Source organism: Natator depressus, chromosome 1 (genome assembly GCF_965152275.1).
Source record: "Natator depressus isolate rNatDep1 chromosome 1, rNatDep2.hap1, whole genome shotgun sequence".
Taxonomy (NCBI): Eukaryota; Metazoa; Chordata; order Testudines; family Cheloniidae; genus Natator; species Natator depressus.
In genome coordinates, this window is record NC_134234.1 from 151,308,477 (window position 1) to 151,335,360 (window position 26,884).

The 26,884-nt window shown below is 42.3% G+C and overlaps 1 protein-coding gene across 4 annotated transcripts in view; it reads left to right on the top strand.

Moving 5' to 3' along the window:
- Positions 1–26,884, top strand: part of USP9X (ubiquitin specific peptidase 9 X-linked) — a 199,062-nt gene that overhangs the window by 12,278 nt on the left and 159,900 nt on the right. For 3 of the 4 annotated variants that reach the window (XM_074968997.1, XM_074969018.1, XM_074969028.1), the window contains exons 2-3: positions 14,262–14,425; positions 21,186–21,439. In XM_074968997.1, coding sequence (XP_074825098.1) covers positions 21,344–21,439 — 96 coding nt within the window. In that variant the 5' untranslated portion in view covers positions 14,262–14,425; positions 21,186–21,343. The remainder of the gene's footprint in view (positions 1–14,261; positions 14,426–21,185; positions 21,440–26,884) is intronic. The other variant, XM_074969006.1, reaches the window with a different exon arrangement.

A 26,884-nucleotide genomic window follows, 5' to 3' on the forward strand; every position in this document is an offset into this window, starting at 1 on the left:
AAATAATTTTTCATTTTCTCCCTCACTACCTTTGAGTTTTTTCTTCTTCCATTTGGTCCATTGTATTTTTTTTCTCCCTTTCTGTCACAGAAAATTGTGATGGTGTTTTTTAATTAACCAAGGCATCAGATTCTTTTTCTCTTCCACTTTTTACCTGGGGTCTTCCTTTGCTCTTATTCCCTTGTTTTTCCTCTATGCTCTCTCATCCTTGTATTTTCCTTGTGGTTCTGTTTTTGCTTTTCCTATCTTGGCTGAGTTAGGTGGAATACCGGGTTTACAATGTTGCCATGCCCACACTGGGAAGAACCCCATTATTGACCCATCTAACCCATCCACCCAGCCAGGTCTGGGCCCTTGCTAGGGGCAGTCTAGCACCCAGACCTTGCTGTGTGAGCAGCTCCCAGCCAGCAGGTTGCGCTCCCCAGTAGGGGCTCGCCGCCCAGCAGCTGGGCTCTACCATGCGGGTTGGGCAGGGCTGCTGGCTGTGGGGCAAGTGGGCATGGTCGGGAGGACTCTCGGGGGTTACATCCCAGGAGTCTGTCGCACTCCCCAGCGTGGCTCTGGCTCCAAGTGGTCTCTGCTGCCTGCCACCTGTGGGGCCCCGCCTACCTCCCTAGGGTTGAACCAGTGGGACTGGTGCGGAGGCTGGTATGGTCTTGGCCAGTGGGGGGAGAGGGAGGGAGCATAGGGGGCTCAACCAAGCCCCACCAGGCAAATGGGTCCTGAGGGATCCCAACCCAGGCAGGCCCTGCTCCCACACTGACCTGGCTGATTGCGCCACTCCCGAGGGGCTGGAGCCATCCGTGTCCCGGGGCTGGCTCTGGCCGTGCTGCCAGCTCAGCCTGGCAGATATGGTCACCTCCCAGTGGGGCCAGTGAGTGCAGGAGGGTGTGGAGGAATGGGTCTCTGGAGGGTTTGTGGGGGGGTGCTGGGCAAGGGAGTGTTGGGTGGCGGTGGTGCACAGGGTGCTGTGCGGTTGTGGTGGGGGGTTCTGCAGGCAGGGGGATAGGAGTCTGAGAGGGGTCTCAGTGCGGGGATGCTGGGCGTAGGATTTGGGAGGCGCTGGGCGGGGGGGCAGTGTGGGGTGACATGGGCCCATCCCGAGGGGAAAGGGCACACTGGCAACATAGTGCCGGATGGGCCAGTGTGCATCTGGCAGCTGCCAGTTTGTAAACTGTTCCTTCGTGCTGGGTTCGGCGGAGTGGGGCCGCCCCGGCGTGCTGTACCCCATTGCCTCCGGCTGGCCCCTCATTCCGAAGACTGGCCTCTTTGACCCTGGCTACTGCACTCTCACTCCCCTGAAATCTATTCAAAATAATGCTGCTAAGTTCATTTTCTGGCCTGTCATTCTGACCACATCACCCACCTCTTTCAGTCCCTCTGGCTCCCTCTTAACCGCTGTATCAAACACATGAATTTCTTGTCTTTACGTTCCAAGATCCTTCACAGTTTAATCCAACACTATTTAGTTGATCTCGTAACATTTCATGACATCAGCTCCTCCCTTCTCTGTGCCAACATTCCCAGTCTTTACCATGTACCAGCCAGTTCCTTTCATAAAGACCTTTGTTTTCTCTTATGCTATCCTTATGCAGGCAGAAAATTCCCTGATACAATAACCACTTCCTTATCCTAGGCTTTATTTATTGAACACCATCCAAACTCAGCACTGAATACTTAATTCTTCATGAGCTTCTATGTGGCAGTCTTACCTTAACATCTGTGTGCTTCAAAAGCATTAATGAACTATTCTTCACAAGGTGAGGAGGCAGTGTTCTCACCATTTTACAGATGGGGAATTGAGTCACAAAGAATTCAAGGGCAAAATTGTCAAGTGTTACTAATATTGGGTCCACAACTTCAGGTGCCTAGGGTCTGAATTTTCAGAGTATTTAGCATTTTTAGAGCCCTTCATGTGTTTAAAACACATCTCCCATTGACTTCACTTACAATTGAGAACTCGCCACTTGTGCAGATTAGGCCCCTGGTATCTCAAGATAGGGATAGAAAATGAGGAACATGCAGTTAGTTGCCACCTGTGGAAATTTTAGTTTGCCACTTACAGGAACTTTGTGCCAGAGACAGGAATAGAATCCAATTCTCCAGAGTGGCATTCAGTTCCCTTAACTACAAGACCTTCCTTTCTCTTCCTGCAATCCCCTGCCTCTCTCAGTATACACCTTTCAGCTTTTTCAACAGATGAGGCAAGGGTCCTGCAGACATCAGCCTCATTCACCGAACAGCCCTGAACCCTGTCCATCCCATGAACTGAATGAGGTAGTGGTCCTGTGGAAAAAATTGTCTTTGTAACTACAGATTGTATCAAAATGCATACACAAGGGGGACTAAAGTAACTTTGCCCATGCAACCTTAATCTTGCCATTTAATTTTTTTTGAGTGCTTTATTTTGTAACAATGTTCTTTTAATGTAGTTTTTATAATCTGTGTAATTTCCTGTTTTTTTTTTTGAAAAGCTGATAAATCTGAAGTTCATCATATGAAACTATATTGATTTCCACATTGGTCATCAGAAGAGAGAGAGACCTTTTAAATCCACAGCATAGCCCTTAACTATGTGAGCTAACAGAATAATTGATAGCAATTGAAGGCTGCTGTCTTTCTTTGGATCTGTCAGAGGGGAATGATGACACACTTTGCCCCTGAGTTTCACATTCATTTAGTAGACAACAAAGGAATGTTGAGACTCAGAAATAATGGTTTCAGTTCCAGGTTCTGGAGGGCAGTGTCCTCTGCTAGTTATCAACCCTTCTGGCCCTGCCCCTTCTGCTTTGATTCCTCAAACTCCCCCCACCCCACTATGGACTACTCTCTGTCCCCCACTACTGCTCACTCTCCTCATCAGCTCTCTGCTTCTCACCCCTCTGTGTTCAAGTCAGACTGCATCCTTCTCCATGCTGCCTAGGTGCCAGCAAGAGGAACATTGAAAGCAGAGGGGAGAGTGTACCTTTTTGTCAGTTGGTGTGCCTGGAAGAGCACATGCTGGAAAAGTTCTCTTCAGCCATAGGTTGGAGCATGATCAGTCACTTTTTGGGGATAGGGTATGTTCAGGGGTAGAACATTTTAGTGTAGACAGGATCTTCAAAGATTTTAGCTGTGAGCTTCTAACAAACCTCTACAGAGCTTGTGTGAACTGATTCCCCCCCGAATCTATAGCTTTTCACAGAAGTGGTTGTAAGAGTTTTTTAAATATGGACAAAACAGTTTTCAGTAGCCTTTTTTTCTTGAAAACAGTTTACAAAAATCTTCAGGCTGAGGCAGATGCCCGATGTGGAAAATTTCAGCCCAAGTGGTTGAAGTTTTACAGTTAAAGCTACTGAAAACATTGTCTTATAATGAAAAGTATTAGGCAGCCTTACCTATAGTCATAATTTCCAACTTCTTCTGTAATTGATGAGTGACTTAAATTGTGCTTGATGTTGAGCATCCTTGCTCCTGCACTGGATTCATCTCTTGCTATCATTTAGTAAAATGAAAAATAGAGTATAAAAAAACTGCAGTGCTGGATAGAGCTAGTAGCACTAGAAGAGGAACAGAGTTTTTGTTGAATTTAGAAAGCATTTAAAAGGAAATGTTGAGGATTAACAAAATTGAACTATGTCAAGACTCAAGAATGAAATTAAAAAGTTGCCTCTATTTTCCCTGTTGGTATAAGAGCATTGCTGACTACCATGGCAGAACATGTGGACCACTGCTTTACAAGTTCTGTGCCACTTGCAGGTAGACTGCAGCGAGTTGTTTGGTTACATAGTTTGCGGGGATAGCTTATGGTTCGTACTTAATGAGAGAAACATAGTGTAGAATTCTCACTTTGTTCAAAGTATTCTTTAATATACTTTTAAGGAAAACTTAAATGCTTCCCAATATAACTTATTTAGAAGAAAAGTCTGAAGTGGGACACGATCATCCTGTGTTGTTCTGGTGCCATAGCAATGCTTTTAATGTTGTCCATCTCAAGCTCTATCTTCACTTAAAATTCTACAGCACACAGCTGTAGCCCTTCAGTGTAGACACGTCATAGTGATAGGAGGGGTCCCCCATCACTGTAGTTAATCCACCTCTCCCAGAGGAAGTAGCTAGGTCGATGGAAGAATTCTTCCACTGGTATAGTGCTGACTATGCTGGGAGTTAGGTTGGCATAGGTACATGTCTCAGGGTGTGGATTTTTCAGACCCTTCAGAGACAGCTGTGCTGATGTAAGTTTTGAGTGTAGACTGGCCTTAACAGAAGTCATACAGAGTGGTAGGAGTGGACATGGTGCTAATGCTTAGGTCTAGTTTCGCAGGGAACTGCATGAGTGAAATTTATGGCTGGCGGTATGGGAATATTTATTACTGATAGGTCACTTAAAAAAATATATGGGTGAATGTCTTTTAAACAGACACCATGAATGTGTACAATATATTGGACTTATAAATGTTTATCTGCACAGTGTGAAGATGCATAATCAACAGAGTGAGAACACATTTTAGTACCACCAGTGAGTGAGCTTGGGAAATACTGCCACATTTTCCCTCCCTCAATCAAGAAAAAGCCTAATGAGCCTAGAAGAGTCCACTGGGATGTTTAAGCCCTCTCAATGAGAAGCCAAGTTTAAGAAGCCCAGCAAGCCATGTGAGCCTCTTTGAGAGGTAGCCAGACCCATAATGGATGTATTCATATGCCCCTGAAAGGAAAGTGGGACTAAGGAGCCCAGAGGGTGTGCATGGTTACATTTTAAACATCTGCAAAATCTACTGTGTGTGGTGGTTAATGGGTGGAGCTCAGAATAATGCCCCAGTGCCATTTTTGGAATCTGATCCCTAACCAAAATGTAGTTTGCTAATGTGTAATTTCAAAAGTTAGCTAATTTTGTAAATTAGTAACATGTCTGTGGAATGTAGACTCCTGCAAGCATAGTGTAAAATGTTAAACAGATTACTGAAGACCTAAGAGTGCTGCTTTAAAAAAAAAAATGTTTTTGGCCCCTTTCTTCATAAAGGCAGACCTCAAAATGTAATCCCATCTCTGGGCTTATCAATGTGGGGTAGGGAATGCTCTAGCTCTACCCCTCCTGCCAACTTCATCATGTGCAAAGGACTGACAGTCTCCTCCTAAGGTCTTCAGCTAAGAGAGAAATGGGGCTTGCAGGACTAGGGTGTAGGGGAAGAACTGCCCTACTTCTCCTATGGATCACAGAGGGTTTGGCACCTCCATCCTAAAACCAGACCTGATTAACAATGCTGGATTAGGCCTGTCCCTTTTGTAGACATGCTAGGGTTTATAGGAACAGGGTTTCTGTCCAGCAGGCCTTAGGACCAGACTGGAAAAAGTCCAACCTAAAATTAAAGAATTTCCCACACAAACTATGCAAATTTATGAAGTGGAAGTACCGGATGCATATCAATAGTTTGACTGCACTTTACCTTAGAAGAACCTGAGATTATAAACAAACAAACAAAAATCCCTTAAACTCAAGAAATAGAGTTATGGTTGCACTTAAGCAAGGCATTCAGGTGGCTTTAATTTGGGTCTGAGAATTAGGAGCTCGTATTGTCTATCCATAAGTTTTTGTGACCACACAGATAGGATGCCTTAATCTTAATTGAATAGTGGTTGCACTGCTTAGTGTCTTCTTTTACAGTCATTCATAACATACACAATTTTACAAATTACTTAATAGAAGGATAGCAACATGAAGGCAATCATTCCTCATTGTTAAGGGTCCAATCCTGCCAGATGCTGAGGACATGCCTCTTAGTAGGAAGTGATCAGCCAGCACTTTACAGGATTGAGCCCAATAATTCACTTTGCCATCCAGTTGGCTAAGTGTCAGGCAGAGAGGTAGCATGTCTCCACATATGAACCTTGTATACCCCGATCATGAAGTTTAGCTCTTACTAAAGGAAGCAAAGGTTAGTGTGGTAACAAAGCAGTACATCCAGTATCAGATGTGTGTATGAAATAAATGATAAAATCCGTGTTCTGTGATGCACAGTTTTGATACTCTACATGTAAAGAAGGGAAGATGATAGGCTGACATCTCGGGACAGAATTAAGGTAGTTTGGGAGCCTTGTTTTGAAAAGTGCAATTTCCTACAGCCACAAAAGGAGACTCCATGCTCTGTTAATGATCAGTGACATTACTGGTGTTGATTTAGTCCATGCTGGGTTGTCTCCATCCAGTGGGACAGTCACTTTCCTGAAGTGACGAATAAGTGGACTTGCAAAAGAGGTGTGTGTGGGAAATAAAACACAGAACTTGGTGAAATCCCTACTAATTATTAGGTGATTCTGCAGAACTATACGTGGGTGGGGAGATGGATGTCATTGAAAAAGGTTTAATTTTTTTCTAGAGTCTGAGGTCCCCTCCGGTTTATTCAGGAATGTTTAAGGAAACTAACTTTTGTATTTCACCTTTAAATAGTCATCCAGCATTTTTATGGATTTATCAAAATGTGTTCATTTTTATTAGTGTTATAAATAACTGTAGTGCCTAGGAGCTTTAGTCATGGACCAGAACCCACTGTGGTAGGTGCTGTACAAACACAAAACAAAAAGACACTCTCTGCCCCAAAGAGCTTACAATCTAAAACAAAAGGCAACAGATTGATTGACAGATGACTGAATACAAGGAAACAGTGAAACCATATTGGTCAGTATGATAGGCTGCTGGTGTGTTGAGCATACTGCCTAACTGTTTTTTGTAAGTATCACAGCAAAGTTTTGAGGGTTTTCAAGGTGAATAATGAGGTAGCTTTGTGGATGTTTACAAGGAGCTTCTCCCAAGTGTAAAGGGAAGCATGGGAGAAAACATGAGTTGTTGGTTGGAAAATTTTAAGAAGCGGGTGATGGAGGCTGGCATTATGGCCAAATGGATACCACAGGCAACATCTCAATAGCGAATGAGATGTTAGGGAGGGGATAGACCTTGAAAGGGTCTCGAAAGTGAAGATCATCAGCTCATGTTTGAAGTGATAGAGAAGGGGAAACCAGCAGAGGGATTTGAAGAGGAACAACATTGCCAGAGTGATGGGCTGAGAGATGGTCTTTGCAGCAGCATTTTGAAAGGATATGAGTGGCGCAAGATTGTGTTTGTCAAGCCCAGCAAGAAGGATGTTACAGTAATTGAGATGTGAGTTCTGATTGTTTTAGCTGTGTGGATAAGAAAAGTCATCTCTTAAAGATACAATGCAGAAAATAATTGGCAAGACTTAAACATAGCCTGGATGTGAGGACTTGGAGAGGTTCAAGCTGAAGATGATGCCCAGGTTAGACTTGAGTGACAGGCGGGATCAGACCAATGGTCTGTGTAGCTTAGGGATCTCTAACTCAAATCGCCACCAGGGCCCCATGAGGACTAGTATATTGGCCTGAGGGCTGCATCACTAACCCCCCCCCCCCCCCGCTGCTCCTGCCCCCACTCCACCCCTTCCATGAGGCCCCTCCTCTTCCCGCCCATATTCCAATCCCTTCCCCAAATCCATGCCCCTGCCCCGCTTCTTCTCCGCCTCCTCCCCCCTTCCTCCTGGAAAGCGCTAAGTGCTGCCAAACAGCTGTTTGGCGGCGGGAAGTGCCTGGAGGTAGGCAGACGAGCGGGGATGCGGCGCACTGGAGTGGGAGGGAGCAGTGGGTGAAGGGAGCTTGGCGGCTGCAGGAAATAACTTCGGGGGGGCGCAGGGAGCTTGGCGGGCTGCAGCAGATAACTCTGCAAGCCGCGTGTTTGAGACCCCTGGTCTAGGTCAGTATCCTGTCTTCCAACAGTGGTCAGTGCCAGATGCTTCAGAGGGAATGAACAGATCAGGGCATTTATTGAGTGACACACATTCTCTGTTGTCCAGTCCCAGCTTCCGGCAGTCAGAAGTTTAGGAACACCCGATGCATGGGGTGGCATCCCTGGACCATCTTGGCTAATAATCATTGATGAACCTCTTCTCCATAAATTTGTCTAGATCTTTTTTTGAACCCAGTTATACTTTTGGCCTTCACAACATCCCCTGGCAATGAGTTCTATAGGTTGACTGTGTGTTGTGGAAAGAAGCACTTCCTCATTTGTTTTAAACCTGCTGCTTATTAATTTCATTGGGTGACCCTAGTTCTTGTTATGTGAAGGGGTAAATAATAGTTCCCTATTCACTTTCTCCACACCATTCATGAGTTTATAGACCTCGATCACATCTTCCCTTAGGTTTTTTTATAAGATGAACTGTCCCAGTCTTTTTAATCTCTCCTCATATGGAAGCTATGCTAAACCCCTAATAATTTTTGTTCTCCTTCTCTATACCTTTTCCAGTTTGAGGTAGGGTGCCCAGAACTGCAAGCAGTATTCGAGGTGTGAGTGTACGATAGATTTATATAGAGGCATTATATATTTTTTTTCTTATCTATTCCTGTCCTAAAAGTTCCTGAACATTGTTAGCTCTTTTGACTGCTGCTGCATGTTGAGCGGTTTTTTTTCAGAGAACTATCACAATTACTGCAAGATCTTTCTTTAGTGATGGCAGCTAATTTAGACCCTATTATTTTGTATGCGTAATTGGGATTGTTTTCCAGTGTGCATTGTTTTGTGCTTATCCGTATTGTATTTCATGTGCCATTTTGTTGTCCAATCACCCAGTTTAGTGAGATTCCTTTGTAACTTTTTACGGTGATCTTAGCTATCTTGGACTTAATTATCTTGGCTAATTTAATTACATTTATTTACCTAAATTTAGGTTATTGCTGATTATGCGCTCTCGCTCTCTCTCTCTGTATATATGTATATGTATCTTATGACTTTTAAAACAAACTTTTATATTTGTGGATAATGTAAGCACTATGCCCAGATGTATAGACACTTTTCTTAACCTGTGTGTTATATACTTTAACATTAGCTTTCATAAAATTTTTATCTGCAAACTTTTCCACCTCACTGTTTACCACCTTTTTCCATATAATTTATGAATATACTGAACAACACATTGTCAGTACAGATCCTTGGGGGACCCTCGTATTTACCTCTTTCCATTGTAAAAACTAACACTTTATTTCCTGTCTTTTAGCCAGTTACTGATCTATAAAGACCTTACCTTCTATCCCATGTTTGCTTAGTTTGCTTAAGGGTCTGCAGCGTGGGATTTAATCAAAGGCTCTGTGACAGTCCAAGTACACTATATCAACTGGATCACCCTTATCCACGTGCTTGCTGACACCCTCAAATAATTCTAATAGAATGGTGAGGCATCATTTCCCTGTACAAAAGCAGTGTTGACTCTTCCCCAGCATATCCTGTTCATCTGTGTTGCCTGATAATTCTGTTCTTTACTATAGTTTCAACCAGTTTGCATAGTACTGAAGTTAGGCTTACTGGCCTGTAATTATCAGGATTGCCTCTGGGGCCTTTTTAAAAAAATCAGCATTACATTGGCTATCCTGCAGTCGTCTAGTACAGTGTCTGATTTATGCAATGGGTTATATACCACAGTTGGTAGTTCTGCGATTTCATGAGTTCCTTCAGAATTCTTGGGTGAGTACCATCTGGTCCTCATGATTTATTATTGTTATCAATTTGTTCCCAAACCATCTCTATTGATGCATCAATCTGAGACAGTTGCTCAGATTTGTCACCTAAAAAGAGTGGCTCAGGTATGGCAATCTCCCTCACACCCTCTGCAGTGAAGACAGATGCAAAGAATTCATTTAGCTTCTCTGCAATGGCCTTATCTTCCTTGAGTACTCCTAATCATCCTTTGGCCCCCTGATTGTTTGGCAGGCTTCCTGCTTTTCGGGTATTTCTGATGATGGTGGTATCCACAGTGAGAGAGAGCGAGCGATATGAGGTAATTGGGAGGCCTTGTGGAAGTTATAGTGGAAAATTAGGAGCGTTCTTTTAACTATTTTTATCTTTAGGTGATGGATAGACATCCACAAGGAGATGTCAGGTTTTAGTTTAGACAGAAGGAGACAGGTCTGGAGTAGAGAGGTAGATCTGTAAGTCATCAGCATAAAGGTGGAAGTTTAATTTGTGTTTGTAGATGAGATTACCCAGCAATAAGGTGCATAGGGAGAAGAGATGGGGACCGCAGACAGAGTTTCCACAAGTCTCTAAGATGGCATCCCGCTTTCTGTGTCTCAGGTGTTTTGGCTGGCTGACTTTTGCTCATATGCTCAAGGTCTAACTGATCACTGTATGTGGGTTCAGGAAGGAATTTTCCCTGAGGCCAGATTGGCATGACCTTGCTGGTGGAGTTTGCCTTTCTCTGCAGCTTGTGGTGCGGGTCACTTGCTGGGAACATGTGGGTATATCTCCCTTAATCAGTTCCCGGCCATTGCAGGGCCCTCAGCCTTTGGTGCACCACAGTCCCTCATAGTCTCTGCCTATAGCACAATAATAGTATTACTGATCACAGGAGACTAAACTTTTGTCTAATTTCGCTTGTTGTGGTTTAGTGTGCAGGTGCTGAGTGGTGTTGGTGGCCTCTGATATCTGAGGTCAGATTAGATCATCTGATTCTCCCTTCTGGTCTTAAACTCTATGACCTCCACAGAAAGTTGGAGGGTGGGAGAAGGGGATACTCTGAAAGAGACAGTGAAGGAGCAATTAGAGCGGTAGGAGGAGAACCATGAGAGAACAGAGAAACCAAGGGAGGGCAAGATTTCAAGAGGAGCATGATTGTCAGCAGCAGCTGACAGGTCAAGGAGGATGAGGATGGAGTACTGGTTCTGAGTTTAGTTAAGGACAGTGGTCCCAAAACTGTGGGGCATGCCCCCCTAGGGGGATATGGAGGAATTTTCGGGGAGCCACGGCCTGTGCCAGCCCCCACGGGGGATGAGGAGGGAGCACCACCTGGCTGCTGCCCCAGCTGAGGCCCCAGCCTTGGCCTTCTTATCCTTGTCCATGCAGCTCCCCTCCCCTCCCCCAGAGCCACAGCCCCACTCTTGTGGGGGTGCTCCCAAAAGGGGTAAGGGCAGGAACAACTGTGAAAAGTTTGGGGACCACTGAACTAGGAAGAGGTCAGTAGAGACTTTGACGAGAACAATTTCAGTGGAGTGCCAGGGGCAGAATCCAGAGTGTAGAGCATCTAGGATAGAACTAAAGGAGAGGAACTGTTGACAGCTATTGTAAAGAGCATGTTCAGTGAGCTTAGATATGAAAGGAAGAAGGGGTTGTACTTGGAGAGGCAAGTAGGATAAGGGTGAGTTTTTTAAGATGGAAGCATGATTGTGTTGTGATGGGAAAGAGCCAGAAGGGAGTGTGATAAGGAGAAGGGGAAGGGAAGGGATGAGAGCAGGCATGAGGGAGATCAGGAGATGGAATGGGTTTACTGAGGCAAATGGAAGGGTTAGGGGAGGCGAGCAGACAAGAAACTTTGTGATGGGGAGAGAAGGGGGAAAGGGAAGGCAAGCTGAGGGGAGGGTGAAGATTATATTGCGTTCTGCCAATTTCTTCCAAGAGAAAACTGACAAGATGCTGTGAGGAGAGAGAAGTGGAGAAAGGAGGAGGGGAGGTTTTGGGGAGTGAGTTACAGGTGATGAAAAGGCATTAAATTTTAGTCAACTTTAAAATGAACAGTCTAAGGTTCTTATGACCAGTTTTGAACAAAATGCAAAACATTTGCAATAAAATAACTGCCAAGCAAAAACATCAGTGGTACCTTGGATGTACAGTAACTCCTCACTTGTTGTCCCGGTTAATGTTGTTTCATGGTTACGTCACTGATCTATTAGAGAACATGCTCATTTAAAGTTGCACAATGCTCCCTTATAAGTTGGCAGCTGCCTGCTTTGTCCACTGCTTGCAGGAAGAACAACCCGTTGGAGCTAGCTGGTGGGGGCTTGGAACCAGAGTGGGCTGGCAGCCCCCCATCAGCTCCCCTAACTTCCCTGTGCGGCAGCCACCCAGCAGGCTATCAATTGCCAGGCAGTTCAGGTGTCCCTCCCCCTACTGCTGTGTGCTGCTCCTGCCCTCTGCCTTGGAGCTGCTCCCGGGAGCCTCCTGCTAGCTGTGCAGGGGCAAGAGGAGTGCTGTCATCAGGGTGTCCCCCTCCATGTGCTCTTGTACCCCATCTCCACAGAGCAAGGGGGCACACGGCAGGTCTCAGGACTGAGGGAGCTTGCTGGCAGCAGCTGCTGTCTCAACTTGCTGATCTGCTGAAAAAGGCAGTGTACTTAGAGTGGGGTCGGCATACTTAAAAGGGCAATGTGCGTCTGACACACACACACACACACACACACACACACACGTAACACCCCCCCCCCCCCCGCACTTTGGAAAGTGGAGTGAGTGGTGCGCTCCAGTGGGATAGCATGGGATCATCATCACATTCAGTTTCCGCAGGGAATGTTTGCAGCCACTGCCATGCGTCTGTTGTCTCCTCTCTCCATTTGTGCTGCCTTGTAGAGTGTGAGGCTACATTATCAACAATGTGTTAACCCTTGAAGGCTCAGCCAAGTGTTAGTTCATCATTTAGCAGTAAGGCATTCCCTGGGAAATATCCCACTCTGACTCCACCACCTCAACCAAGCTTCACAATCATCATTGCTGTGTACAGTATTGCATTGTCTAACCCCCCCCCCCCCCCCCGGTGTGTGTATATATATATATATATACACACACGTCTTTTGTCTTGGGGAAAAAAGGTTCCCTGGAACCTAACCTCCCCATTTACATTAATTCTTATGGGGAAATTGGATTAGTTTAACATTGTTTCGCTTAAAGTAGCATTTTTCAGGAACATAACTACAACCTTAAGCGAGGAATTACTGTAATTGTTGTTGACAGATCGTAGATTTATCTGCCAAAGATGCAACAGAGTCAATCAAAACTTTTTAATAAAAAGTCTAAGCAGTTTTTGTCCTTGTTTGTCATGGGATGTTGTCTTAATGATTGAAATGCAGATAGTGCCCAGAAGTAGAAAGGAGGTAAGTACAATACACTCATCTTTTTGTGTCTTTCTGGGATACTTAAAAGGTCACACTTTTTAATGTTTTGTTAAGCAATACATACAAGAAGCCAGTATAGTAGGTAAACTGTTAACTAACTTTTTAGGCTATTTCCTCTATATGGACATGATTTGACACTGGGAAGGTACAAGACCCTAATCTATCCTGGATTGTCAAGTACAGCTGGTTGGAAAGTAGGGGGAAAACAATGAAAAATGTCAGATTTTTTTCCCTCCCATATTTTTGTCAGACTTCTGAACTTCTCAAAATTTTCCAACCAATTACATTGCCAAGAATACTTCTGTGGGATGCTGTCCTTTAGTAGATCTGAAAAACACAAAATGAAAGCATGATATTGTGTTGTTTATCAGGCATGTGATTAAGTCGTCCTCAGTTTGAAATGTATATGTACAGTACTCTTACCTTTGATTTTTTTTTTTTTTAATTTTATTTTGAGGTTGTCACTTGCTATAAATTTTGCCCCAGGTGAGGAGAAATCTCTTCAATTTCTTTCCATTGTCACACACATTTGGTAATGAAAGTCTAGGAGTAGACAAGAAAGGGTCTTCATAATAGGTAGAAAGCACAATCATAAATTTCAAAAATCTTTTAACAATTTGAAGGCCATTCTAGTAGGAGTGATTCTAAAAACTTTTAGGAAGCTCATTGTTTTTTAAGTTGTCGTACACATTTTCCCACTGTCTTCTTTGCCAAACTTGCCTAACATCAGTTGCTTGTTTCCAGCTTGTAAACTTTAGTTTGTTTTACTCACAGATATGTGACCAAGGTCTAATTTTTCTCTTCTATTACCACCTAAACACAGCAACTCCAACTTTTTTTCAGTCTCAATTTTAGAACAACCGAATCTCAGGCTTTCACTCGCATTATAGGTGGAAACTCAGAATAGGTGCAGACTCAGAATAGGAATAGTTAAAGTGCATAACCCCCTACTTTCTATAGATTTCTGCACGGGATCTTGTAGTTTTGTATTCTTTCCTCTGCTTTGTGGGTTGGAAAAACAATTTATTAACATGTAATTTGTGTACATTTTGCCGTGTACTAAGGCATGCTGATGTCACCATAATGCCACAGTAGAATTAAGACGTCTGTGTAGTTGAGGATGCAGTTTTTCCCTTCTCCTTCTGTTAACCAGTATCTTAAGGATCATTAAGGCTATCTGTTGCTTTAACAACCCCCTAGATCCTACATTGTAACTACCATCTTCTCGACTGAGGAATATATAGGTTTTGAAGGAAGTCTGTTCTTCCATTTGCCTGAGGACTTTCTATTTAAAGAGGTGAGGCACTCATCCCTTTCAATCTTTGAATGTGCTTCCTTTTCAGCCGTTCTGTCCCATTGTCTGTCGTGTGAGCCAGACCCAGGAATGGGAATTGAAATCTGGTCTTCCACTTGACAATATGGAGCACTGTCTGGTCCACTTCTTTACATTGTGATTTCATGGAATGGAAAAAGAACATCTTACCCTATGATACTGAAAGCTACGAAGGTAATGGCACATTGTCTAACAGTTATTAAATATAGCAATAACGTACAAGATTCAGATTGTTTAAATCAACAATTCTGACTTGGAAATGTTAGATAAAACAAGAGTTTCAGACATAGACTGTACTGCAGTCAGAGTTTGATTTCAAGGACCTGAAACAGTTGACTCTGGAGAGCTAAAACTAGTTCTGTTGCTGACATAAGCAGCACCAAGGTTCTCTGGATTCATCTGGATCAACTCATAGTGCTGTGGTCTAATGTCATCAGTTATGAAGCACTTTCAAAATAGTTCTGTGTCTGACATAAGCAGCATTATATGTCTAGAGCTCTTCTGGATCAGTTGAGTCCAGTGCCAAGAAGCAAGCATGTTTGCCTATGAAGCGAGCTTGCCAAAGAGGCGATGGTGCCCAGATCTCTCTGCTTAGGGATTCCAGCTCTGTTGTCTATGCTCAGTCTAAGTGGCATGGAAATCCGTAGGTCCATGTTGGTTGACCGAGTCTGGTGCTTAGGATCAATCACTGCAAAGAGCGGCTCCTTAACATGACTCTGGATGGACATTGAGATCTGTGTGGAGATTTTGTGGTTTTCTTACTCATTCTCTTGGGGTAGACTGCAGTTTGGTGTGTTATGCTAGACCAGCATTTACTTCACTCATGTCCTATGCAATATATACTCCATCTATCTCCTTTGTAGTTCATTGGTTCAAGCCCCCCCTCTGGATTACTGACTAGCTGCTGCAACTTGCTTCCAGTACTAAACTAAGAGCAGCACTTTTTGGACTCCAATTCTGGAGTGACTCTGGTATGGAGTGGGCAGCTATAGTCTGTAGCACCCTCCCAGAGTGTGGAATTGGTCAGTGCTGTTCCTGTGATACCGAGCCCCGCCTTGATGTTAGAAATTTTTGCCAAGCACCCCCTTGGATCCAGTGGCGCAGTCATGCTTTGTATTTGAGGGAGTCTCAGCAGCTCTAGCTTTGATTATTTACAACTTCTTGGTGGCAGACAGTCTGTTTCAGTTCCGTGAGCATTTTTAAATTCAGCCAAACATGGGCTTATGGGAAGAAACACTAGTCTAGGAACCCATGGATTTACATCTAAGGATAAAGACTTATTGGTGTGTAAGGTTTATTCCTTAGCCAACTAGCAAGCAGTGCTGATCATGATTTCTTAACATGCGGCTTGCTACTGCTCAGATATGTAATCCCTCAGAGAATTGATACAAGAGAGTGCCTTTCCCATTGAGGTTCCACAAACAGTGCTTATTGACTTGCACCCAGCCAGAAGTATTCGTTTTACCTATGGGGTCTTGCCCATTCAGTTGCGTTGCAATTTGTAAATTGCAGTTTCAGTCCGCACACTTGATGGTACAGTTTTGAAAGATGCCTACTTGCATGTTTTGATCTCTCTCATTTAATATAGCTCTGGCTAGTATAATGGAAGACATCTACCAAATAACATAGTATTCTGTACTTCGGCATTCTTCTAGCACTACCAGTTTTCACCAAATGATTGAATATCATAATTTTTGAGACTCTAGGGCATTAATTTGTGTCTAGATTTTGGCTCGCAGGAGTATGTGCACCTTTCCATTCTTGGAACGTTGTATAAACAAAACATGGTTCATTTTAATCCCTACATGAAAGGGTTGGGGTCACTGGATCCCTAATGGGGCCTAAACCAGCAAACTTCCCTGCTGGAGGACAGGTTCCTACTGCACCTGGGTGCAGTGTTTCATCATGCTATATTTTAGGCCTCTGTGTGGCTGCTATGGGTATACAACCTCTGTCTTGGATTGTGAACACTTGTGACATTTCGGGCCCTATGAAATCTGTTTTATTATGGTGGATTTATTATTTTCCGATTTTGTTTTTTCCTTTTAAAAAAAAAAAGTCTGTTTTTTTAATCAAAATTGTTTGGATACTTTGACAACAATTAAGTAGCCTTACTATAAATTCATGAAAATGTTCAGAATTGGATTGCAATGGGGAAAAACTGATTTAAAAAAAATCCTACAATTTAAACAAAACATCCTGCAGATATACAGTATATGTAAAAGTAACACATTTTAAATAGCTTTTTAAAGTAGCTCTTGGTAGTATGACCAAACAGTAATACAAGAAGTCCACGGAAGTAAGAGTCTCTTACAGTGTCAATGTAACTGAATTCATATTTGAATTTTTAAAAAACAAAAACATGCACTAAACATAAAATAGTTCATCTTTGCAGCAGTCATTGTTGCCATTTTAATTTAAAGTCTAACTTTCAAGCTTCCTATATTCGGAAGGAATGTTTAACTTAATTTCAAATTTGATTAAATAATTTCAGACTATCAAACCAACAGTTTATTGCTGAGTAGTATTACAAATTGACAAACTTAAATATTTTTGCTATCTCTGGCAGACATCTCCATTGTGGTACATTTATGGTTATCCTTTTAGCATTATCCTCAAAGTGATTCCCTCTTGTCTGTAAGTAGATTTTCATATTTACTAAAGCTTCTCTCTGTGTCTAAAAATCTGACAGGAAAGAAGATGTAAGGTAGGGCACTGTCTGCTACTGTAGGCACTCGTTCCTTTATAATATTTAAAAAAGAACAAGATAAGTTTGGAAGATAGGTCCATCGGTGGCCATTAGCCAGAATGGGCAGGGATGGTGTCCCTAGCCTCTGTTTGCCAGAAGCTGGAAATGGGCAACGGGATGATGGATCACTTGATGATTACCTGTTCAGTTCATTCCATTTGGGGCAGCTGGCATTGGCCACTGTCGGAAGACAGGATACTAGGGTAGATGGACTTTTGGTCTGACCCAGTGTGGTGGTTCTTCTGTTCTTACATTCTTATCTTCCAGTAAGCGCCAGAGATCCAGTGGATCTGGGTTGGGCTCATTCTGAGTGCTGCACAGAAACACGAACCATTGCTCACACAGTTCTGGTGAGCGGTGGGCAAGAGATGGTGTATGGCTGTACTGATAAATGTTTTGCATGTCTAATGCTTGCCAGGGATCAAACAAACGGATCAGATGATACATGTTTTTTGCTGTATGGACATCGCAGTGTTTGGAGAATTTGGTAAAAGAAAGCTGATAGGTTTCATGTAGATTGTCCAGGGTATTTCTCTCTCTTTTTTTTTTTTTTTTTTTTATGGGGAAGTCATCCTCTAGGATGTTTCTTCACCAAACCCACAGGTTTTGGCTGTTTCAGAAATCAAGACTGACCTCAGGTCTTCCATAATATTGAAAGCAAAGGCAGCTGTAGGGCAGTGGGTATCCTCAAAGATGGTTGGTGCTGTTATCAGTTTGGGACAAGCTTCAGATATGAAAGCTGTCTTAAGTTTCAGCAAGTCTGATTTCTTCTGACTGCTAGGTAATGTCTAAAGGTTTGTCACAGCCTGTGCTGATGACTTCTCTTTTTCAAAAAAGTCCTGGTAGAGATCAGTGTGCTCTGCATGATTTTCATTGCCTGAAACCAGCTATTCCATCTTGTGTGTATTACATCAGGGGAGACCATCATGGTGTGCCTGTCATCTTTGGACTTAAGAAAAGAAACTCAGCTTCACTTTCTGGCTGGCTTTTTGAAGAAGGAAGAGGGCGAAAACACACATACAGTACACCCTCACTATAACGCCCTTTACAATACCAGACATTGGGGTATAGTGAACCTTGTCCCTGGATCCCACCTTGAGTGGGTGAGGGAACAGAGCTCCTCCGGCCATGGATTTTTTGTTTTTTTACAGCACTGGATTCTGTGTTTTGATTCCGTCTGTGTTCTCTTTAATGTGGATTTCATAGGGCCCTTGGCGTTGTGACTCAAGACACTTGTGCTTTAATGCGGAAAAACAAAGGACAAACAGACATGCCTATCATCTAGTTCTCTTCTCCCCTCCATTGTCAAGTGCGGTAACATTTTCAGTAGTAGACTGAGAAACTCCCCTTGATCATATCCTTTTCAAGGTTTGTGAACTTTTCAGTGAATGATGCTCCACATCGATATACTGAAGCTGAAACCTATTTGACCTCTAAGGCTTTCTCCTGCTGACCAAATTCAAATGTTCAATTTCTGACGTGACACCAAAGAGGTATATAGTCAGCGGTGTCGGAGTTTTCATTGCCCCTTTAAGTATACCCAACTATCCAGAGCTGTTGCCTGTTTTGTCAGTTCTGCTGACAAAACTTCTGTCCTTGTTTTATCTAGAATTCTTTAGTTCCCTTTCCTAAGGGTTGTATTGCTCGCTAAACTCCCACAAGTGATAATACGCAGAGGCTTCTCAAAAAAGATATGGTGGTTACTTTCCAGTAACTGGAGTTACTTGAGATGAGCTTCTGCGTAGTTGTAGTCCCCATGAGATTTCTGCATTAATGGAAGGGTATCTGTTGGTGCAGGAACACCACCTCCCAAAGTGATCATAGCTAGGTCAACAGAAACATTGTTCCATTGACAGAAATAAATCCGTACTGGGGGTTAGGTGGGCGTAACTTTCTTTCAAGGCTGTTGGGTTTTTTTCACATTCCTGACTGGCATAGCTATGTTGCCTAAAATTTAAGTATAAACCAGGCTTGAGAATCTTGGGTGGAAGGTGCTCAAGAAATCCACAATATTTAGAGAGAGAGAGGAAAAAAGCATACTTTCCTTAACCTTAAACACATTGAAATATTATACTTCATGTATGTATCTCTTATACTAAAATAAATACACTTGTTTCTTATGCAGCTTAGTTTATCAAAAACTGTCTGATTAAGGATTGTCTCCAGTGTCTGTTACATTGAAAATTCCCTTAATTTTGTTCAGAAAATCATCATCCTACCATGTTGTCATTCAGGTAGTCAAGGTTATGTTGTGGTTCCGTTAAGGCCAGAAAGCTAAGGAGAGGAAAGATAGTGAAGTTCCATTCCTTTTCAGAAGCAGAGTGTGAGGACAGTGGAGCTCTGTTTCCTGTCTTCCAGCTGAAAAGAAAAAGGTGCTGTCCCTTGACTCTGTTCAGGGACTCATTTTTGGTAGTGCGTGTAGTATCCAAAACGCTCTATCTGGTGTGATCTGGAAACCACAAGGGTGCAATTAGAAAACTTAAGAGTCCTGTCCCATGAGCTGTACACGAAGTTCTGCCCATTTGCCATAACAAAACAATATGCCAAAGTGGGACTCCACTCATAATTAGAAGGGGCTGGAAAACATTTTGTGAAAAATTGAATTTTCAACCTGGGTTTCCATTTCAGCGTGGAACAAAACTGAGACTTATTGAAATTCTCTGTGAAAAAGAGAGTGAGATTCCCCCACCTCGGAATAGCTGATAGCTTGATGGGATTTTGGAGACACTGGTTCAAATCCCTGCACTGACGGTTTCAGACCAGGGACTTGAACTGTTGTCTCCACCTCTTTTTTTCTCTCTCCTGGTGGAGCTGTTCTACTGTATAACAAGGTCACATTAGGCCAGAGTCACTGATGGAAACTCTCTAGCCCAGTGATTAGGGCACTCACCTGGAATGTTGGAGGCCCAGGCTCAAGTCCCTGGTCTGAATCAGGCAGCTCAGGGACTTGAACAGATGTCTTCCACATACTGGGGGAGTCCCTCACCGTTGGGGCATTAGGTATTCTGGGGTGGCTTCTTTCTCCCTGAAACCAACACTTTTCTGCCAGAAGCTTTGGTTTTGACAAATCAGCATTTTCTGACACAAATATATAGTTGACAAATGCCTGACGAGCTCTACTACTCATAGTTTGTGCCTATCTTCATAGTATGTTCATCCCTCTTTGCTATGAGCTTTGATCAACAGTGAAATATTTATATTTAAACTATCATATTAGACTTCATTTAACATGCTGTAGAGGTGAATATTTCTATTTTTTAGTACTCTACAATATGAGAGCTCTGAATGGGCATAGGACATATTTGACAGTCTTTTAGTATAAATACACAAGTAAACAGAACCCAAGAGCAAAATAACTCAGTAATAGATCTAATAAACCCTTCCATGGAATCCACATAGCATATGGGCAGTTCAGACCTCTCAGCTATTTCAGGGTATTTGCAGATTCAGAGAGCCATCCCTGCCTCAGTTTACACTGGTTCAGATTTTGAAGACTCTCCAGTTGGCCCAAATCAACCCCTTTAGTAAGCTTTAACTCTAGAAATTCAGAATGAGTGCATATAGAATGAGTTAAATAAGATGGCTGGTATTCAACAGTACAGCTAGGTAATCAATAGTAGAAAGCTGGAAAGAATTTTAAAATACAGTTGTCAAGGCTACAATAAGTTTTTGCTGCTGCGTAATAGATGAATGAGTAGTATGGCTAATCAGAAAGGTAAAGAACAGTATAAAATAGTAAAAATGCAGAAATTGGAGGTTTATTTGCAGTTAAAAAGAAGCATAAGTAAAAAGCATGCAATAAGCAGCAAATTATAGAAAATAACTTCAAATAAAGAATATTATTGTAACATATCAGCATATTTGGAATAGGTAAATATTAAAGAACTACTGGATCCCTTACTGGTGGTTTGGAGAGTTTTGGTTGAAGTTACTTTTGTGTCCAGATTTCAGTTTCTGAATAGTCTTGATGCTAATCCTCATATAGCATTACATGTAGCATACAATAGTTAGACTATTAGAAATGTTGTCTTCGGTCAAGAATGAGTAAATGTTTAGTTATACTCACTGGCAAGGAGTAAGTTTTCTTACTTAAATAAAGTTGTATTTGACTTGATACTTTTGTTTCTTCCTGAATGTGGACTTAAAATAAGTTTGTATGCTTCTAATATTTTTTATTTCTTTCAGGTTATGCAATGGTCTCTGCAAGATGGCTTGTTCTTGAGTTGGAGCTTTTTAAGGCAGACCTATGCTGGTACTTCAACTTTATTAAGCGGACTATAATTTCTTCTCTCACGACAACTACATAAGCAGACAAAATTGCAAAGATCTGCCCTGTGTCGAGTATGACAGCCACGACCCGTGGCTCTCCAGTAGGAGGGAATGATAGCCAGGGCCAGGCTCCGGATGGACAGTCTCAGCCGCCCCTCCAACAGAATCAGGTATGATGCTAACGCTGTTAGTAAAGCTGTCTAGAAAGACAGTAGTAGTTCTGCAGCATTGAGTATTACTTTTTTTCAGATAATTCTTTCAAAATCTCCTTAGGGTATGATTTTATGACCAATTGAAGCAGGGTCAGGCCTAGTTTGTACTTTGTTGGAAGTCTGTAGGTGAGTCACTGCTGAACAACTGCCTCAGTATGGTGATAGAAGAGCCTGTACTGCAGAAGGTGCTGCCTTTAGATAAAATACCACAGTGATGAAGTAAGCTGCCCTTCCAAGTGTCTTTACTTTGGGCAAGAAATTTGCATACCAGGATGTCAGATGCTTCTTCAGAGCCATGTCTGATTCACCTACCTCAGATTTTTTGATGTCAGCTTGATACTCAGCACTCTGAAACACCTTTTTGACCCTTTCCTCCCCTCTCCTGAGGAAGAGAGATACCTGTTTTCATTCACTAAAACTGATGCCTTAATGGCTGATACATCCACCAGAATGGTTTCAGAATTGGGGGCCCTCTGCATAGAAGAGCAGTGCTGTACCTTTTGTTTGGTTAAAGTAACACATAGGAATGTCCTAAGCTTTATTCTGGAGATCAGCTTCATCTTTTGTAGGTCACAGGTAATAGTTCTCCTGTCTTTCTTGCAGAAACTGTTTGAAAGAAACTCTAGCATACCCTGGGTCTATTTATATTCCTTTCATTAAGCAGTTCTGCAACACTTGGACCCATTTTGTTAACTTACCTGTCATCTTAAACGGATTGAACGCTTCAAGTATACTGAATCAGAATGGTCCATTTCCAGATGCTGTAAGTTGAAAAGCATTGGCATTTCACACCTTCTGTAGGATTTACAAGCTGAGGGTCAAGATATCTGCCAGAGTTGCCTGTGGTAAGAGAGGGCTTCATGTTGTAGTCCTCTCATATCAGATAATTGGTTTAAATCCAGTATATAGTTTAATGTAATTCTGCCCTCCTTGAATGTACACTGCTATAAAAATCCCCACTGTCAGCAGACCTGTTGATCTTAAGATGGAGAATAGAAAAAAATGATCCCTGTTTACCTGAAAAATATCTTTCTCAGAGTAGTAAGGGTCAGTTATATAACTTCCCCCTTTTCAGAGTTTCAAACAACTATAACAAATTTCAGAACTTTTTTCACTGGAATCTTTAAAAACAGTGTGGAAAAGTCGGTTACTGCTGCATTAAAGCTTTTTTGCAAACATTAAATTTTGCTCCAAATTTAAGTTGACAAAGTTGCTTTGATGAATAATTTAGGGCAGATGGATCTTCAGTGATTCACGCATTGGTAATGAGTATGGCCTTGTCGTCTTTAGATTTTTTTTCTTCGTATTTCCCCACTGTTTCTACCAATAGAGTTGCTCTGATAGTAAGAATGATAGGAAATTTTAGGACAAGAGAGGTTGGAGTAGACAAGGCAAGGGAGAGTCGCTTCTGATTTGGTTTCAGTCTGACCCATGTCACTAGTAAGTAAAAATGATCTGACTACAAAACAGCTGTGAATATGAAATCTTCCTAGTGAAGAGAAATCCAGGTCAAAATCCACCTTCATAACTGGCATCTTCGATAGTAATCTCACCATAGTGACCAAGGATTGCATCAAGTTTGAATTATCTTGTCACCTATAGATGTGGTCATCTGCAACTTGGAGCAAATTAATAGGTCAATGTATAGAAACATATGCTACTGAACATACTTGTTAGACTTTTAATGCCCAATTGTGGGGAATAAAAATAGCACAAATGTAAATGATACAGAATTTTTCTTTAGCAAAGGTATCTTTGTCCAACCTGGAGTTTCATTATTCAACATTTCTGATGACAGCTTAAATAGTACAATTTAAATAGTACAAGTGAGAAGTAGATTTGAGTGTGGCGGAGATGATAAATCAGGGTCTAAAATTCAGGAATAGCGAGGAGGGCTTCCTGTGTTGCTGGTCAAGTGGATATAGGTGACTGAAAGCATTTTAAACTAAAATCTCTCTCTCTTGTGTCAGAATTGAAGTTAACAACACATGGGCTGACTTTGGCTTTCATCATGCCAAATAGTGAAGGGAATTAAAGGTTGCAACTTAACATGGCTAAGGTTCTAAGTACTGTAAGTTAAATAATAAAATGGGGTTTAGAATGCCGAGGGATATTAATGTGAGATTCAGAAAGTTTATGCCCAGACAACTTAGGTTTTTGTGTAATGACTTTTTTCAAAACAAATAGAAATGTTAAAATTACTTTCATTTACATTTGTTACTGGTTTGAAAACATCCCTGAAGAATTTGCAACCCAAACATTGTAGTGTTGTTCTAGTGCATGAAAATCAGAGTGAAATTATTCCACTGATTGGCTCTGCTTCGTGGAAATGCAAAAAGTTAGCAGCAAATATTAAAAAAAAAAAGTGATCTTACAAATTCTTTTAATTTCAGTGATCCAAGTTACACAAGAAAGAAAGCATTGATTGTTCTTTCACCTCCTCTTATGTTTCTGCACCTTTTGCTATATTGTCCTTTCTTTAGATTGAAAGTTCTTTGGAGCAGGGACTGTCTTATTTTTATGTAGCGTGTTCATGCAGCAACTAGGGTTGCCAGCCCTCCAGAATTGTTCTGGTATCTCCAGGAATTAAAGATTGTCATATGATGAAACCCCCAGGAATACGTCCAACCAAAAGTGGCAACCCTAATTTACAGGACCCTGATTCTGATGGAGGCCTATGCGTACTACAGAAATACAAATATTTTAAATAAAGGACCACTGCCTAGTTCAAATTTGAAGTAATGAAATCTTTACCATATTTTTTGTTGACTGAATTAATTTTAAAGTTACTTTTCTATTGGCATTATTGGAAGACTAAACTCTGATCTAAGAAAAGAGACTATATGAAACTACATTCATGCTGTATTAAAGTTGAAATTGTAATTGCGCAAGAATTAAGAAACCCTGAGTCAAAGGAAAACTGCAGTGGAGTGTAAAAATATGCTAATTACATTTTAAGTTATTAAAACATTTTATGCCTGAAATTAGGTCCCTCAGTCCATACTTAGGCATTTAATTAAGAGTGCAAGTGATGGAACCAAGAGGTAGTTTGAAGAGGACTACAGTTCTTGGGAAGGATATCAACCAAGCCTGGTCTTTCAACTGTTGAATACTTTTTAGTGTCAGAAAAGCAGGGTGGATAAAAATCTGGGGAGGATGGGACTTCCTTTTCCCCTGCATGGCATCTGGGGCTGGGTGAGAGCCACTCCCAGATTTCTCCTCCAGCTGCAGGAAGCTCTGCCAACTCCTCTCCTCTCCTCTCCTCTCCTTCCTCCTCCTCCTCCTCCTCCCCCTCCCCCGTGCTTCCTGCACCCATCGCTCCTCAGCTGCAGGGGGAGGGATCCCTGTACAGGGAGCTGCTCCCCCATCTGCCCAACCCCAGTGCAGCCAGACCCCTCATACCTAGACCCTCCTGCCGAACCTCACCCGTACTCAACCCACCCACTCTCCTGATGAGCCCCACTCCCCCTGCACCTGGACCATCCTGGCGAGCCACCCAGATCCCCACCACACTGATCCCCACTCCCCCAGCATCTGGACCCTCCCCCCAGAGTTCCCCAGACCCCTCTGCCAAGCTCTATCCCCACACATTGAGCCCTCCCTGCTGAGCCCCAACCACCTTCACCTGGATCCTCCTGCAGAGTCCCATTACTGTTGCACCCAGAAACCTTCAACATACCCCTGTACATCCAGACTCTGTTCTCCCACCCCCTGCACCTGGATCCCCCACTGAGCTGCTGGCACCAAGATTGCCCCACCCAGAACCGTCTCAACCCACCCGTGTCCCCCCACACTAAGCCCCTCCACACTTGGATCCTGCCTTGCTGAGCCTGCCTGCCCACACCTGGTGCAGAGGGACAGGGTCCTGAGGGGTTTCTGGGGCAGGCTCGGTCCTTGTGCTGTGTCGGTGTCAGGTGAAGCCTCACTGCTGAGTCCATGTCCCGGTGGGGAGCTGCACAGTGATCTCCCACCTCTGTGCAGTCAGTGGCCTCTGCTCCCCAGTGCTATGCTGGAGCCTCCACATTTATTTGACAAATAAAATTTGCAAAATTTTAAAATATTGTGCACAGAATTTAGTCTTTTTTGGCACAGAATGCTCTGAGGAGAAATCAACTCACTAAGTACAGTTAATACTTTTGTTTAATAAATCAGTTTTAACTAAAAAAACATGATTTGATAATATTTTCTTGTCAGCACATTTAAGTTAGTTTTATTTAACTAATAAAAACAATTTGAAAGTGCTGTTTCCATTTGTTTTTAATTGAATGTCAGTTTCCATCCAAATGCATTTTGACATGATGAATTTGGAATAAAAAAGTTATCTAGTAAATAAAGAAATGCATCCCTCATCATTTTCTAACATACTGAAAAAATATAAAAATTAAGATTATGAATAAATATGTTGAGTGATATAATTGCTTAAATAAATGTCATCCTGGGTAGCAAAAATAAGTACCAAATTCAGTGTAAAGGCTTTGTTTAGTTGCAAATCAGCGTGATTAAATGGTAGTACCAACCAGTTAGAATTGATCTCTTTTTAGGAGTATAACTAAAGTAGATTTAAATCAAGGTTCCTGCTTGATTTAAATCATGCTTAATATTGGTGGTTTGTAATTTATTGGCAACTGCTGTAAGAAGGAAGGGAGGTAATGTTAAGTTCATATGTGCTCACTTGAGCAAGTAAACATGTTGCTGCATTTTGGACAAGTAAAGAAATTGTTTCCTGCAGCTGGCAAACTGTAGATGATGGAATAACAATAGTCATGTTAAAAGAAAATCAGGGCTTGGGTGGCAGGTACCAGATTCCCACAAGAGAGAGCAGGGGTATAACCAACACCAAACAGGTTATATAAATAGAAATCTTTAGCATGTGGTTCTTCATGATCAGTGGAAGACATGTGTACTCCCTGTGTAATTTGTCTTATCAACTATCTGTGATCCACACAAACAGGAGAACGCAACCAGGGCATAGAATTCATAGTGGCAATGCTTGCCAACAACCATTGATGATTCAGTCTTGTTTCAGTATGAGCCAGCTATCTTGGCCGGATTCAGTACAATCTAGCTGCCATGCACCAAATCAACATTCCCCTTCAGGGAGGCTCCTGACTTGTGGAGCCCATGTGGAATATATCAAGCAAGGTGTGTATAGCTGAGTCTTCAGACTATGCATTGCTTTCCGTAATCTTACACTCGATAAATTTAGAAGTGGGGGAACCTTTCAGAAAGTCACAAGATAAACTAGGGGGCAGATTTATATTGGACCATCAGAGTTTGTAATACAAACAGATTTTGTGTGTATTGGCAGTTGCCTTATTTTGTCATAAATACATGAGGTGATTTATTGCCTCAGCCTTGCAGTTGGCACTGTTTCTGCTAGCTGTTCTCTACACTTGACACTCA